At 47.0% G+C, this 17,606-nt stretch overlaps 1 protein-coding gene across 1 annotated transcript in view; it reads right to left on the bottom strand.

The window, feature by feature from the left end:
- The window catches only part of SPDYA (speedy/RINGO cell cycle regulator family member A), a 284,932-nt gene that overhangs the window by 198,349 nt on the left and 68,977 nt on the right, over positions 1–17,606 (bottom strand). Inside the window, exons 3-4 of the mRNA XM_029596747.1 lie at positions 14,056–14,310; positions 5,991–6,049 (exon numbers count right to left, since the gene is read on the bottom strand). Coding sequence (XP_029452607.1) covers positions 5,991–6,049; positions 14,056–14,310 — 314 coding nt within the window. The remainder of the gene's footprint in view (positions 1–5,990; positions 6,050–14,055; positions 14,311–17,606) is intronic.

Raw genomic sequence — 17,606 nt, 5'->3', positions numbered from 1 at the left:
GGGCATGCCCAGCACGGCACTAACCCTGCAGCCAGCAGGGGTCTCCCTTCAGTCTTCTTTTTTCCACGCAGCAGTAGCCACGCGGTAGAAGAGCTCTTAACCACGTTCCTGACAGGAATTTTGAATAACTAATTCTGAGAAAAATTTGCCCCTCAGGGGTCTCCCTTCGACGAATTTTTCGGTCCGCGGAACTTCGGTAAGTTTTTGCCGTAGTTTGGTCGACTTCCGTCGAGTTTGGCCCTTGAGGCCCGTTGGCATTCGACAGTCCCGCGGCTACATTTTTGGCTTTTCGCCATGGCGTCGGGGTTCCGTAGGTGTCCGGACTGTACCCGAACTATGTCACAGACCCTCATAGAGTCTGTGTTTTGTGTTTAGGGAGTGAGCATGATGTTCTGACTTGCACCAAATGTGCCCTAATGACACCAAAGGGTCGCAAAGCCAGAATGGAGAAGATGGGGCTCCTCTTCCAAGCTCGTACCCCAACGCCATCGATTGCATCGACGTCATTGGAACCGGCACCGTCGAGGTCTCATCATCATCGACAACCCTTCAGTGACCGTCCACCATCGATGACTTCGCGGCCATCGACTCCTGTTCCTTCCCCTGATGATTGAGGGGATCGGAAAGAAAAACATCGCCATCGACGTCATAAGTCTCGGCCTGTCGAGGAATCGACGTCATCGACCTCAGCACCGACCGAGCCACCGCCAAAAAAGTCTCGATCAGAAGTGGCACCGTCCACTACTGTTTCGCAGGCACCGAGGCAACCCTCACCCCCTCAGGATTTGGGAGCCGTGATCCCACCGGTGACGGTGGTCCCTCCGGCTCAGCCTCAGCCTCCCTCTCCCGTCGAGCTGGGTCTTGTTACCCCTGGTCTCCGGGCAGAACTGGACCGGCTGGTCCAGGAGGCCATCGACAAAGCGATGCTACGGTTCCAGACTCCTCCGGCACCGGCACCGAGAGTGGAACCGGTCACGAGCCGATTGCAGCAGCACTGGCACCGCTGCTACACCGGATGGAGGTGCTCATGACAGCCCTTCCACCGGTGATACCTCCGTCACCGACACCGGTAAGACCACTGTCACAGACAGGTTTATCATCAGGTGGAGAAACACCATATCGAATTCCCCCTTCGGGTATTGTTCAATCGATGCCAGGTCGTCCATCGCCACCGATTTCTTCTTCGGGGGCGATATGCACCTCTGCTCCACCGAGGTTTCCGATGCCGACACCGATTCCATCGAGACCGATACCGGTTCCCTCGATGCCTACACCGGCACCGATACCAGCACCGATTCCATCGAGGATTTTCTCGATGCCCCCGGTGATTCCACCCAATATTTCGGAGCCTCATCCGGGGCCTTCAGGTATTCAGCACCCTCGAGGTCCTGCAGGTCATCATCCAGATCCTTATGACACTTGGGGTGATGATACCTCTACTGACACCGATGATTTGCCTTCACCACCCTCTCCCTGTGGAGAGTAGAAAGCGTTCTCCCCCTGAGGACCTCTCTTTCATAAATTTTGTGAAGGAAATGTCAGAGTTGGTCCCTTTCCAACTTCAATCTGAACAAGATGACAGGCACCAGATGATGGAATTGCTCCAATTCCTGGATGCTCCTAAAGTCATCACTTCTATTCCCATTCATCAGGTTTTTCTAGACCTTCTTAAAAAGAATTGGGAATCTCCTGGATCTGTTTCCCTGGTCAACAAAAAAGCTGACTCTACATATCTTGTACAGTCAGCACCTGGTTTTCAAAAACCTCAATTAGACCATCATTCTAAACGACTAAAGCCACACTCTTCCATACCTCCTACTAAGGAAAACAAGTTCTTAGATAGTATAGGTAGGAAGGTATATCAAGGAGCTATGCTGATTTCCAGAATAGCTTCTTATCAGCTCTATATGACTCAATATAATAGAGTCCTCCTGAAACAGATGCAGGAATACTCAGATGCCTTGCCTGAACAGTTCCAGCCACAGCTTCAATCCCTCCTAAATAAAGGATTTGAAGCTGGGAAGCATGAAATAAGAACAGCTTATGACATCTTTGATGCTTCCACTAGAATTTCTGCCACAGCCATCTCAGCCAGACGTTGGGCTTGGCTTAAATCATCTGACCTTCGCCCAGAAGTTCAGGACAGGCTCTCTGATTTACCCTGCCTAGGGGATAATTTGTTTGGTGAGCAAATTCAACAAATTGTTGCTGAATTAAAGGATCATCATGAGACACTAAAACAGCTCTCATCCATTCCTCCTGACTTGCCTTCTAAACAGCCGTTTAGGAAGGACTCCAAAAAGTCTTTCTTTCGGCCACGAAAGTATTATCCCCCATCAACCAAGCCTAGGCCTGCACGGTCTTACCATAAGACTCAGCCTCGCCAGACTCGTAAACAAAAGCCTGCAGCAGCTCCACAACCTGGCCCTGCGGCGGGTTTTTGACTTTCACTTAGAGAGCAGTTGCCAAACCCCTCTTCCAGCTATACCAGTAGGGGGACGGCTGTACCACTTTCTAGAAAGGTGGCATCAAATCACCACAGATCAATGGGTGATAGCAATCATTGCACAGGGTTACCACCTCAACTTCCTATCCCTCCCTGCAGACTCCCCACCTCTGCAGGCGTGGAGCCTTACCAATCACTCTGCTCTTTTAGAGCACGAAGTTTCTCTTCTCCTACAATCAAACGCTATAGAACCCGTTCCTCCCTTACAGCAAGGACTAGGGTTCTATTCCAGGTACTTCCTGATCCCAAAAAAGTCAGGGGGACTTCGTCCAATCCTAGACCTACGGGCTCTCAACAAGTACCTTTGCAAGGAGAAATTCAAGATGGTAACCCTGGGCTCGCTGCTCCCTCTGCTGCAAAGGGGGGATTGGCTATGCTCTCTAGACCTAAAAGACGCATATACCCACATTGCGATCACACAATCTCATCGCAAATACCTGCGTTTTCTAGTAGGCCGAAACCACTACCAATACCGAGTACTACCTTTCGGCCTGGCATCCGCACCACGAGTCTTTACCAAATGCCTTGTGGTGGTGGCAGCATTCCTCAGGAAGGAAGGTGTCCACGTCTACCCCTACCTGGACGATTGGTTAATCAGGGCCCCAACCCAGCAAATGGCTCGGTCCTCCCTGACCCTAACAATTCAAACTTTGCTTTCTCTAGGGTTTCTTGTCAACTACGAGAAATCCTACTTAGTCCCATCTCAAACCTTATCCTTCATTGGGGCAGACTTGGACACCTTACAGGCAAAAGCCTTCCTTCCTCATCAACGGGTCCAAACCCTTGTGTCCCTAGCTCGCCAGCTGCAGTCTCAACACACTGCCACAGCTCGCCAGTTCCTCGTTCTCCTGGGACACATGGCCTCTTCAGTTCATGTGACTCCCATGGCTCGCTTAGCCATGAGAATCACGCAATGGACTCTGAGATTACAATGGACGCAAGCAGTTCAGCCCCTGTCCTCCATTGTTCGCATCACCAATGCACTCCGTCTGTCTCTTGTCTGGTGGACAAATCAATCCAACCTCCTACAGGGCTTGTCCTTTCTTCCACCAAATCCTCAGCTAATCCTCACCACCGATGCTTCCAACATCGGTTGGGGAGCCCATGTAAACCATCTACAGACTCAAGGATTCTGGTCACTAGAGGAAGCCAAACACCAGATAAATTTTCTGGAGCTGCGAGCAATTCGCTATGCTCTCAGGACTTTTCAAGATTGCCTATCGAACCACGCAATCTTAATTCAGACAGACAGCCAGGTGGCCATGTGGAACATAAACAAGCAGGGAGGCACAGGCTCCTTCCTTCTGTGTCAGGAAGCTTCGCAGATTTGGGCAGAAGCCCTCTCCCGCTCCATGTACCTCAGGGCCACCTACCTGCCGGGAGTAGACAATGTATTGGCAGACCAGCTGAGCCGTGTCTTCCAACCACACGAGTGGTCCCTCAATCCTTTGGTAGCGACCTCTCTGTTTCACAAATGGGGTTATCCCCACATAGACCTCTTTGCGTCCCCTCAGAACCACAAAGTGGGCAATTACTGCTCTCTCATTCGGAGCCAGCACTCTCGGCCGAGGGATGCATTCTCCCTCACGTGGACAACAGGTCTACTTTATGCATTCCCTCCACTTCCTCTTCTGTCGAAGACTCTCATGAAGCAGTGTCAGGACAGAGGAACCATGATCCTGATAGAGCCGCACTGGCCACGCCAAGTGTGGTTTCCCATACTACAGGATCTCTCCATCCGCAGACACATTCCTCTGGGAACGGACACGCATCTGCTCACTCAAAACGACGGATGCCTCCTCCATCCCAACCTCCGAGCCTTGTCACTGACGGCATGGATGTTGAAAGGTTAGTCCTTCAGCCATTTAACCTTTCGGATTCAGTTTCTCGTGTCCTGATCGCTTCACGAAAGCCTTCCACAAGAAAATCTTACTCATACAAATGGAAACGGTACACATCATGGTGCACTTCTCAGTCCCTTGATCCCCTTTCCTGTCCAATCTCTAAATTCTTGGACTATTTATCGCATCTATCAGAATCAGGTCTAAAGACCTCTTCCATTAGAATGCATGTTAGTGCGGTAGCCGCCTTCCATAAAGGTATCGGGGGTGTCCCTATCTCAGTACAACCCCTCGTAACCCGTTTTCTTAAAGGCTTGCTCCATTTGAAGCCACCTTTACGTCCTCCGGCCCCATCTTGGGACCTTAATCTGGTTCTTGGTCGCCTTATGAAACCACCTTTCGAACCTCTGCACTCCTGTGACCTAAAATATCTCACATGGAAAGTGTTATTCCTTTTGGCTATCACTTCAGCTCGCAGGGTTAGTGAATTACAGGCCCTAGTTACCTATCTGCCTTACACTAAACTCCTGCAGGACCGGGCGGTACTCCGCACTCACCCTAAATTTTTACCTAAGGTAGTTTCGGAGTTTCATATCAATCAATCCATCATACTACCTATCTTCTTTCCCAGGCCCCACTCTAACTCAGGGGAACAGACTCTGCATACCCTAGACTGTAAACGAGCTCTAGCTTTTTATCTAGACCGTACAGTTTCTCACAGGAAGAGCACTCAATTATTCGTCTCTTTCCATCCTAACAAGTTAGGCCAACCTGTGGGTAAGCAGGCTCTTTCCTCCTGGTTGGCGGACTGCATTTCCTTCTGCTATCAGCAAGCTGGCATTCCTTTCCAAGACCGTGTTAAGGCACACTCTGTGAGGGCCATGGCGACTTCAGTAGCACACCTTCGATCGGTGCCGCTTCCTGACATCTGCAAAGCTGCAACCTGGAGTTCCCTCCATACCTTTGCAGCCCACTATTGTTTGGATAAAGCTGGAAGACAAGATTCCATCTTCGGCCAATCTGTCTTGCGTAACCTTTTTCCAACTTGATGTACCAACACCCTTCCACCTCCCGGTAGGGTGCGGATGTCCTTACCAAATTCCTCCCCAGTTGTTGTGCCTGTTGCACGCCGTTGGGTACATTTGGTGCAAGTCAGGACATCCTTAGCTCTGTACTCACCCATTTGTGAGGACAACCATCCTGCTTGTCCTGTGAGAAAGCAAATGTTGCCAACCTGATGTAACAGGTGTTCTCACAGGACAGCAGGATGTTAGTCCTCACAAAACCCGCCCGCCACCCCGCAGTGTTGGGTTCGTTTTTTTATTTATCTTTTCAGCACTGCCTGTAGCTTTGAAACAAGACTGAAGGGAGACCCCTGCTGGCTGCAGGGTTAGTGCTGTGCTGGGCATGCCCAGTAGGGGCCAGTCAAAGTTCCTGAAACTTTGACAGAAGTTTTCCGTGGTTGGGCTCCATCCTCGATGTCACCCATTTGTGAGGACTAACATCCTGCTGTCCTGTGAGAACACCTGTTACATCAGGTAAGCAACATTTGCTATTTTAAATAAATAAATGGCAATATTGAGAACCAAACAATTCCTTCACTATTAACTTTATGCATTCATTCACAATACAACAGTAGTTACCTTATCTGCAATTTTACAACAGCAGTCCATCCACAAGAAATCTTGAATTAAGTCATCATCTGCAACAAGAAACAACTATGACATTTCCATAACAAACATTCTGCTGATTGAGTTGTTGTTTTAGAGCCTCTTCTCACCCAGGATTCTTTTCCTATTTACTTTTACATAAAAGAGGCCTACTGAATGTAGTCCTTAAGTGTTTTATTCTGTACAAATGTTTTCTTTGACAAGACAGTAAGTTGAAACTGTTAAGTCCTACATGGATACGGTCATTTTTATACAAGTGTAGCGAGTCCAATTAAATAATTTTTTGCTTTATTAATTAGTATAACATGAAAACTTAATAAATTACTAAACAAATTAGCCAGAATGGATTCCTTCACATAGTTCGATGGAATGGTCTTTGTTTATCTCTTTTTTAGAATGAACCTCTGTGGATTACAGATGCTTGAAAAAACATAAGAACATGAAAAAAGAAAAAGCAAATGTTGCTTACCTGTAACAGGTGTTCTCACAGGACAGCAGGATGTTAGTCCTCACATATGGGTGACATCACAGAATGGAGCCCAATCACGGAACACTTTTGTCAAAGTTTCTAGAACTTTGACTGGCCCCTACTGGGCATGCCCAGCATTGCACCAACCCTGCAGCCAGCAGGGGTCCCTCTTCAGTCTTGTTTAAAAGCTACAGGCAGTGCCGAAAAATACAATAAGAAAACGAACCCAACACTGCGGGGTGGCAGGTGGGTTTTGTGAGGACTAACATCCTGCTGTCCTGTAAGAACACCTGTTACAGGTAAGCAACATTTGCATTCTCACAGGACAAGCAGGATGGTAGTCCTCACATATGGGTGAGTACCGAGCTGAGGATGTCCGGACATGCACCAAATGTACCCAAGACGTGCAACAGGCACAACAATTGGGGTAGAATTTGGGGAAGGGCATCCTGAACCCCACCGGGCATGTGAAAGGGTGTTGGTATGTCATGTCATAAATATGTTACACAAGACAGACTGGCCGAAGATGGAATCTTGTCTTCCGGCTTTGTCTAGGCAATAGTGAGCTGTAAAAGTATGGAGAGAACTCCAGGTGGCAGCCCTGCAAATGTCAGGAAGCGGCACCGAGCGTAGGTGAGCTACTGAAGTCGCCATGGCCCTCACAGAGTGTGCTTTAACACGGACTTGAAGTGGAATGCCTGCTTGCTGATAGCAAAAGGAAATGCAATCCGCTAGCCAGGAGGAGCGAGTCTGCTTACCTACTGGCTGCCCCAATTTGTTAGGATGGAAAGAGATACATAGTTGAGTGCTCTTTCTGTGGGCAGCTGTACGGTCTAAGTAAAACGCTAGAGCCCATTTGCAGTCAAGGGTATGCAGAGCCTGCTCTCCTGGATTGGAATGGGGCCTGGGAAAAAAGGTAGAAAGTATAATGGATTGATTGAGATGAAACTCTGGTACTACCTTAGGCAAGAACTTAGGGTGAGTGCGAATAACTGCCCTGTCCTGCAGGAAATTAGTGTAAGGCGGATAGGTAACTAGGGCCTGTAACTCATTAACTCTGCGGGCTGAAGTGATTGCCAAAAGGAAAATCACCTTCCATGAGAGATAGCGAAGTTCACAGGATTGGAGAGGCTCAAATGTTGGTTTCATGAGCCGACCCAAAACCAGGTTAAGGTTCCAAGAAGGGGCCGGAGGATGCAGTGGAGGTTTGAGGTGAAGCAAGCCCTTCAAGAAGCATGTTACAAGGGGTTGTACTGAGATAGGAACACCCCCGATACCTTTATGGAAGGTGGCTACCGCACTGACATGCATTCTGATGGAGGAAGTTTTAAGACCTGACTCTGACAAGTGCCAGAGGTAGTCTAGAAACTTCATGATTGGACAGGAAAAGGAATCAAGGGCCTGAGAAGAGCACCATGACGTGAACCTGTTCCATTTGTAAGAATATGATTTTCTCAAGGAAGGCTTCCATGAAGCAATCAAGATACGGGAGACTGGATCAGAAAGGTTAAGTGGCTGAAGGATTAACCTTTCAACATCCATGCCATCAGGGTCAGGGCTTGCAGATTGGGGTGGCGGAGGCACCCGTTGTTTTGAGTGATTAGAAGTGGGTCTGTTCCCAGAGGAATATGCCTGTGAATGGAGAGATCCTGAAGTATTGGAAACCATACCTGTCGGGGCCAGTGGGGTGCATCAGGATCATGGTTCCCTTGTCCTGACGTAACTTCACGAGAGTCTTCGAGAGAAGTGGAATTGGAGGGAATGCATATAGGAGACCGGTTACCCATGAGAGGTAGAACGCGTCTCTTGGTGGATAAGGTTGGCTGGAGTGAGAGAGCAGAAATTGCCTACTTTGCAATTCTGTGGTGACGCAAAGAGGTCTATTTGAGGATAACCCCATTTTTGGAAGATGGAGTTTGCTACTGAGGGGTTTAGAGACCACTGGTGGGGTTGGAAGGTGCGACTCAACTTATCTGCCAACACGTTGTTCACTCCCGGCAAGTTGGTGGCCCTGAGGTACATCGAGTGGGAGAGGGCCTCCGCCCAAATCCGTGCAGCTTCCTGACACAGAAGGTAGGATCCTGTGCCTCCCTGTTTGTTGATGTATCACTTGGCCACCTGGTTGTCCGTCTGGATCAGGATGACTTGATTGGACAGGCGATCCTGAAATACTCTGAGAGCATATCAAATTGCTCGTAGTTCCAGGAAATGTATCTGGTGTTTGGCTTCCTCTGGAGACCTAGAACCTTGTGTCTGGAGATCGGCCACATGGGCTCCCCACCCGAAGTTGGAAGCATCGGTGGTTAGAGTTATGTGAGGGTTTGGCGCCTGAAAGGGCGAGCCCTGTAGAAGATTGATTTGATTCGTCCACCAGGCGAGAGACAGATGGAGTGAGTCGTTGACGTGGACAATGGTCGACAGGGGCTGAAGGGATTGAGTCCATTGTGACCTTAGGGTCCACTGCATGACTCTCATGGCCAGGTGAGCCATTGGGGTGACCTGAACTGAGGACGCCATGTGTCCTAGGAGAATGAAAAAACGATGAGCAGTCATCGAGCGTTGAGACTGCAACTGATGTGCCAGAGACACGAGAGTGAGGGCTCGTTAGCCTTTGCTTGCAAGGTGTCCAAGTCTGCCCCAAAGAACGATAAGGTTTGAGATGGGACTAAACAGGATTTGTTGTAGTTGACTAGAAATCAGAGTGAAATTAGAGTATTTAAGGTGAGATGTAGGGATGACAAAGCGTTTTGCTGAGTCGGAGCTCTGATTAACCAATCATCTAGATAGGGGTAGACGTGAACACCTTGAGTCCTGAGGAAGGCGGCAACCATGACGAGGCATTTTGTAAAGGCTCATGGTGCAGACGCTAGGCCGAATGGAAGCACGCGATACTGATAGTGCTTGGGGCCTACAAGAAACCTCAGGTATTTGCGATGAGATAGAGTTATCGAAATATGAGTGTATGCATCCTGGAGGTCGAGAGAGCAGAGCCAGTCTCCTCTTTGTAGAAGAGGAAGAAGCGAACCCAAGGTTACCATCTTGAACTTTTCTCTCTGGAGGTACTTGTTGAGGGCTCACAGATCCAGAATTGGACGAACGCCTCCCGATCTTTTGGGTATTAGAAAGTACTGGGAATAGAACCAGAGACCTTGCTGAGGGAATGGTACTAGTTCTATTGCTCTGGACTGGAGTAGGAGGGAGACCTCCTGCTCCAGGAGCAATGAATGGTCGGATGTTTTCTATGCCATTAGAGGCAGGGAATCGGTGGGATGGAGAGAAAATTGAGATGATAGCCCTGAGCATTTATTGCTAGGACCCAGTGGTCCGAGGTGATTGATTGCCATATGTTGTTGAAATGGCATAACCGTTCTCCCACTGGTATGTGTGGTAATGGAATCTGGCTGCTGCTCTCTACGCAAGAGTCAAAAGCCAGATGCAGGGCCCGGCTGGGGGGCTGTCTGTGGCTTTTGTTTTCGGGTCTGACGAGACTGTGATTTGAGGAATGGTCTCGCAGAATGACATCTGGCTGCTGGCGGGTAGGACTTCTTTGGTCTGTAGAAAGACTTTTTAGAGTCCTTCCGGAAAGGCTGTTTGGAAGGATAATCCGAAGGTATCAGAGAGAGCTGTTTGAGAGTCTCATGATGGTCCTTTAATTCAGCCACTGTCTTTTGAATCTGCTCGCCAAAATGATTGTCTCCTATACAGGGAAGGTCAGACAACCTATCTTGGACTTCTGGTCGAAGGTCTGAAGACTTGAGCCAAGCCCATCGTCTCGCTGAAATAGCTGCTGCAGATACTCTGGTTGCAGTGTCGAAGATGTCATAACATGATCTGATCTCATGTTTTCCTGCCTCCAAACCCTTGTTAATTAGGGTGTGGAGTTGTTCTGGAAGTGACAGAGGCATGGAGGTTGTCAACTCCTGCATCTTCTTAAAAATGACCCTGTTATCAGTAGAGAACTATTTGAGACACTTAAATTTAAGACTCTTAAATTTCCCCAAAGTTATGGGAGAGTTGCCTTTGCAGACTTTCAAAAAGTTTGTTAATGAGATATTAAAGATTCCTCTTGATCAGGTTCCCCCTGTTAAGAAAATATTTTTTCTAAGACAAAGGAGTACCTCAATAGTGCCTGATATAGGGATAGATATGGAAAACCTGTCCGAATTTCTAGAGACATCTGCGGTTGAAATTATAGAGAGGTCTGCTCTTTTTGTGACCTTTTATTCAGAAAATGATATCGGATTAATAATGAAGAATTATTTTAAAAATCTGAATGTTTCCTTCTTGGGAGGTCAGGTCCGTATCTTTCCAGATCTAGCAAAACCAACGCAGATGCGAAGGAAAAAATTTATTTCACTGCGCCCTAAAGTTTTAGCACTTAGGGGAACCTATGTATTAAGGTACCCCTGCAGGTGTGTTAAACTTTTAGGGAACACATATGTTTTCTTCAGTCCGGAACAACTTCAGGCCTTCCTAGAGGCACGTGAGCAAGACCTGCACCATATAGAGCAGGATCCTATAAATGTATCTGATGTGTAACCTAGCCTTACTTCTTAAATATATTCTTATGTTCTCCTTTATTTGTTCCCCTCAAGTTCCCTACGAAGTAGAGAGACTGTAAAATTATTATGTTTTCTTTTATTGTAAATCATGGTTTAAAGAATTTCATGAGAAAAACAATATATTACACCTCTTGTGATTCTATGCAAATTTTCTTTGTATTAATTGAAATGATGATAAATAAAGAATTTAAAAAAAAATGACCCTGTTATATTGGGTCATATAGAGTTGGTAAGCGAAATTCGGAGGATCAACATTGATCCTTGAAAGACTCGGCAACCAGTGGTATCTAAAACCTTCTGTTCCTTGCCAGGGGGAAAGGAAGTGTGAGGTTTTGACCTTTTTGCTCTCTTTTGCGCAGATTCAACCACCACAGATTGGTGATCCAACTGAGGATTCTGAAAGCCTGGCACTGACTATACCAAATAGGTAGTCAGTTTCCTGTGGACTGGTGCAATGGAGCCAGGATGTTCCCAGTTCTTCTTGAGAAGATCTAGAAGAACTTGGTGGATAGGGATGGAGGTGATTTCCTTGGGTGCATCCAGGAATTGAAGCAACTCCATCATTTGATGTCTGTCGTCCTGTTCCGTTAATAATTGGAAGGGGACCAATTCAGACATTTCCTTCACAAAATTTATGAAAGAAAGGTCCTCTGGAGGAGAACGCTTTCTACTCTCAGTGGGTGAAGGAGGTGATGGCAAGTCATCAGTGTCTGGTGAGGAATCATCAGTACAGGTATCATAAGGGTCGGCACCTGTCTCTCTAGGAACTGGAGAGGGATGGGGGAGTTGGATACATGAAGGTCCTGGTCTAGGCTCCGAAGGCATCGAAGGAATAACCGGAGGCACCAATGAAAGCAATGAAGGCCCTGGCGCAGGCATCAAGGGCATCGGTGGATGACTCGATGGCGCCGATGGAGGTATCGGCACCGATCTCGATGGCTGAGGCAGAACTCCTGATGGAGGAATGTGGAACGGTGTTTCTCCTCCCTATGATAAAGTAAGCGGGGAGGGCACCGGAGCCATCGGTGACCCGGGGTCCATCAGTGGAAAAGCGGCTATAAGCGCTTCCATTCTCAATAACAGCGGTGCCAAGGCTGCTGGAATCAGGTCAGTATCCGGTTCCACTATCGGTACCGATGTCGGTGCCGGGGGAACCTGGAGTCGGTGCATCACCTTGTCGATGGCCTCCTGAACTATCCGGGTCCAGTTCCTCTCGGAGACTTGGAGCAAGCAGCCCCGGCACAGAAGAAGGAGGCAGAGGCATAGCCGGAGGGACCACCGTTAAAGGTGGAGTCGCGGCTCCCGATGCCCTGTCGGGTGAGGAGTGCCTCAGTGACCCGGTTGCCGAAAAGGTGGGTGCCTTTTCTGGATGGGGTTTCTTCGACGGCGGCTCGGACGATGGCGAGGTCAATGGTTTCGCTCCCTCGATGGTCCGAGACTTTCAATGCCAGTGGCGATGTTTCTCTTTACGATCCCCTCGGTCCTGAGGGGGAGAAGAGGGTGTCGAAGGCCGAGAAGTTATCGATGCCAGACGGTCACCGATCAGTGGTCGATGCTGGTGCGACATTGACAGTGCCGATTCAGATGACGTCGATGCAATGGACGGAGTCGGGGTTTGAGCATGGAAGAGAAGTCCCATCTTCTCCATTCTGGCCTTGCGACCTTTTGGTGTCATTAGGGCACATTTGGTGCAGGTCAACACATCGTGCTCTCGTTCAAGACACATTACATAGACTTTATGAGGGTCTGTAATGGACATGGTACGAGTACAGTCTGGGCACCGATGGAACCCCGATGCCATGGCCATAGAAAAAAATCGAGCCACAGTACAGTCGACGGCCAGTAGGCCACGAGGGCCAAACTTGATGGTAATAGACGGAAAACGGGTAAAACCTTACCGGAGTACCGCGGACTGAAAAAGTTAACGGAGGGAGCCCTGTGGGGCAATTTAACTTTTAATAATTCCGAGAGGAAAATTCCTGTCAGGAATCCTTGCAGAGCTCCTTAACAGTGTGGCTACTGCTGCGCGGAAAAAAGAAGACTGAAGAGGGACTCCTGCTGGCTGCAGGGTTGGTGCCATGCTGGGCATGCCCAGTAGGGGCCAGTCAAAGTTCTAGAAACTTTGACAAAAGTGTTCTGTGATTGGGCTCCATTCTGTGATGTCACCCATATGTGAGGACTACCATCCTGCTTGTCCTGTGAGAATAAGGAGTACTTCCAATGCAGACAGGTGCGCAGGCAAAATGCGGTCTTTCTTGGCACTGAAAACTTTACAAGGTAAGAGATGGCGTTAAGTTTCCAATATTACTTAAAACCCTCTAAAATGGACAAAAAGTTAAAAAAATAAAAAGTCCAGACATCAGGCTTACTCAGGACAGGGTGGAGGAGTGTGGCGTCCCTGACAGGTCAATGCAGGACATCTCTGTCTGTTCCACTAACCACCACCACTTATCTGTAAGTTTTTATACCTACCTGCTGCTACTTATCTGGGAGTTTGCAAGGAAAGTTATCCAGATAAGTAGCGGAGACTAATGGGCCCATCGAGGATGCTCTGCAAGAGCCTGTCATGGACGTTTCCCCCACCCTTCCTGAGTTAAAATGAGTATTTGGCCTCTGTTTTGATTGATTTGTGATTTTTTTAACTCCTTTGTTCACTTTGCCTTTTCTTTCACTTGTCACTTGCTTAGTTTTCACCATAAGAGACCAGACTCAAGTTCACTTAGAAATGAAGCAGCCAGGATAAGCTATGTAGGAAACTTAAGAAATCCTGCTGTCTGCAACAAGTTCCTTTATGTCTGAGATCTGTGAAATCTACTATACAAAATGCGAGAGTTCCAAATTCAAATACAACTTTATTTAAACCAACATCAGCAAAATAAATATTAATATAACTTACATAATGAAATACAAGAAAAAGGGCCCATCACAAAAATAGAAATAAAGCATTCAAATGCACTGAGCAAATAGGGTCTGAATGACAAATACCATGAAAAAATTATTAACATACCAAATAGTTTAAAGAAAGCAGTCATTTCCTGACGTTGAATAATAAGGCATGGGCCTCTAGCACGTTTTGACTTGTTATTATTAGCATTTCTTTCTTTGGTTTCTTGACTTTCTTTAAAAATAGTCCGCTTCAGATGAACTGCTTTCTTTGGCAGGTGTGATCTAGATGCATTTGACTTTACATGAATAGTAACAGTGGGAGGAGTCTGACAGCATATCTGATTGTGTCTCATGTTTTGACAAAGTAAAATTCCTCCTGTTAAAAAAAACAAAACAACTTTTAAACATACAGTCTTGGTTTTCTGTGTGTGATTTTTGTTTTATAAGAAATTAAATCAGGCGTGATTAATCAAAAAGTGGCAAAGTAAATGACAGCAGATAAAGACCAAAATGGGTCATCTAATCTATCCAGCAGATATAAATTTTGTTATGATCATACCTCAACAAAAATTCAGATGGCCATTATGAGGGCTGTTACCTTTTTTACAATTTCTGCTCTGACCAATTTAATATGTACTTGATCAATCATTTCCTGAATGCTTAACATATAGGCTTAACTAAGTACAAAATAAGCTTAAACTGCAGAAAAGAGCGAGAAGTCCTTGGTTTCTGTAAGCTTACCACCAGGAACTTTGTTGAAATGAGTCAGATGAAATTAATAGTTGAATTAAAAAAAATGTGATTCAAGTCTTGAGGACTAGTAGCTTGCAAAACATTGACCTTTATCAAAAATCTGTTTGCTTTCAATATGATAAAATATTAATCATTTAGATTTTGAATTATGGCATTTCATGCAGGCCCAAAGCACAGAATTACAATATTCACTAGGGCAGATCAAAATACGTAAAATATATTTATTTGAATTTATTAATTGCTATATCAAAAGAAAATGCTCAGTGTGACTCAATACATATACCATAAATTAGTCACAAAATAACACTGAAATAAACCAGTAAACATAAACACAAATCTCATATCACGAAATATATAGTACATGTACTCTGGGAATCAAGCATTTGTTTAGAAAAAGACAAATTAATTGACTGGCTCAATTAATTATGACAGAGATACGCAGTCTTCACTAATTGTTGGTCAACAGTTTGAAACTGGCTCAGACATAAAATAAAACTAGATGGGTTCTGATTTGTAGGAATACACAGCATCGTCTTATGTGTGAAAATCCTTCAATGCAAGTCAGCATACTTGGAGATACTAACCAAAGGCAGGGCAGCTTCACAAATGCCAATGTGAACTAGTTTCACTAAAATTTCAGAAGAGACGCTTGAAGATACATAGTCACATGACAGGTTATCAGTCAGGGCTTCCCATACAGGATATCCACAATGAATGTGCATGAGATACTTCTGAATATTTTGGATAGCAAATGTTGCTTACCTGATGTAACAGGTGTTCTCACAGGACAGCAGGATGTTAGTCCTCACAAATGGGTGACATCGAGGATGGAGCCCACCACGGAAAACTTCTGTCAAAGTTTAACAGAACTTTGACTGGCCCCTACTGGGCATGCCCAGCACGGCACTGACCCTGCAGCCAGCAGGGGTCTCCCTTCAGTCTGATTTTCAAAGCTACAGGCAGTGCCTAAAAAGTAAAAAATAAAACGAACCCAACACCGCGGGGTGGCGGGCGGGTTTCGTGAGGACTAACATCCTGCTGTCCTGTGAGAACACCTGTTACATCAGGTAAGCAACATTTGCTTTCTCACAGGACAAGCAGGATGGTTGTCCTCACAAATGGGTGAGTACCGAGCTGAGGATGTCCTGACTTACACCCAATGCACCCAACGGCGTGCAACAGGCACAACAACTGGGGTGGAATTTGGGAAAGGGCATCCGCACCCTCCCGGGAAGGTGGAAGGGTGTTGGTACATTACGTTGGAAAAAGGTTACGCAAGACAGATTGGCCGAAGATGGAGTCCTGCCTTCCAGCTTTGTCCAAACAATAGTGGGCTGCAAAGGTATGGAGGGAACTCCAGGTTGCAGCTCTGCAGATGTCAGGAAGCGGCACCGATCGAAGGTGTGCTACTGAAGTCGCCATGGCCCTCACAGAGTGTGCTTTAACACGGTCTTGAAAAGGAATGCCAGCTTGCTGATAGCAAAAAGAAATGCAGTCCACCAACCAGGTGGAAAGAGCCTGCTTACCCACAGGTTGTCCCAACTTGTTAGGATGGAAAGAGACAAACAATTGAGTGCCCTTCCTGTGAGCAACTGTACGGTCTAGATAAAAAGCTAGAGCTCGTTTACAGTCTAGGGTATGCAGAGTCTGTTCCCCGGAGTTGGAGTGGGGCCTGGGAAAAAAGATAGGTAGTATTATGGATTGATTGATATGAAACTCAGAAACTACCTTAGGTAAAAATTTAGGGTGAGTGCGGAGTACCGCCCGGTCCTGCAGGAGTTTAGTGTAAGGCGGATAGGTGACTAAGGCCTGTAACTCACTAACCCTACGAGCTGAAGTGATAGCCAAAAGGAATAACACTTTCCATGTGAGATACTTTAATTCACAGGAGTGGAGAGGTTCGAAAGGTGGTTTCATTAGACGACCAAGAACCAGATTAAGGTCCCAAGATGGGGCCGGAGGATGTAAGGGTGGCTTCAGATGGAGCAAGCCTTTAAGAAAGCGTGTTACCAGGGGTTGTACTGAAATAGGGACACCCCCGATACCTTTATGGAAGGCGGCTACCGCACTGACATGCATCCTTATGGAAGAGGTTTTAAGACCTGATTCTGAGAGGTGCCATAAATAGTCTAAGAACTTAGAGATTGGACAGGAAAGGGGATCAAGAGACTGAGAAGTGCACCATGATGTGTACCTTTTCCATTTATATGAATAGGATCTTCTGGTGGAGGGCTTTCGTGAAGCTATCAGGACACGAGAAACCGAATCCGAAAGGTTAAATGGCTGAAGGACTAACCTTTCAACATCCATGCCGTCAGGGACAAGGCTTGGAGGTTGGGATGGAGGAGGCATCCGTCGTTTTGAGTGAGCAGATGCGGATCCGTTCCCAAAGGGATGTGCCTGCGGATGGAGAGATCCTGAAGTATGGGAAACCACACTTGGCGTGGCCAGTGGGGTGCTATCAGGATCATGGTTCCTCCGTCCTGGCGAAGCTTCACGAGAGTCCTTGACAGAAGAGGAAGTGGAGGGAATGCATAGAGCAGACCTGTCGTCCACTTGAGGGAGAAGGCATCCCTCGGCCGAGAGTGCTGGCTCCGAATGAGAGAGCAGTAAGTGTCCACTTTGTGGTTCTGTGGAGAAGCAAAGAGGTCTATGTGGGGATAGCGACCTCTCTGTTTCACAAGTGGGGTTATCAGAGGATCGAGTGACCACTCGTGTGGTTGGAAGACACGGCTTAGCTGGTCTGCCAACACATTGTCTACTCCCGGCAGGTAAGTGGCCCTGAGGTACATGGAGTGGGAGAGGGCTTCTGCCCAAATCTGCGCAGCTTCCTGACACAAAAGGAAGGAGCCTGTGCCTCCCTGCTTGTTTATGTACCACATGGCCACTTGGTTGTCTGTCTGGATTAAGATTATCTGA

Source organism: Rhinatrema bivittatum, chromosome 3 (genome assembly GCF_901001135.1).
Source record: "Rhinatrema bivittatum chromosome 3, aRhiBiv1.1, whole genome shotgun sequence".
Classification (NCBI taxonomy): Eukaryota; Metazoa; Chordata; class Amphibia; order Gymnophiona; family Rhinatrematidae; genus Rhinatrema; species Rhinatrema bivittatum.
Note: the sequence above shows the minus strand (reverse complement) of the source record. Positions and strands in the feature narration are given on the sequence as shown.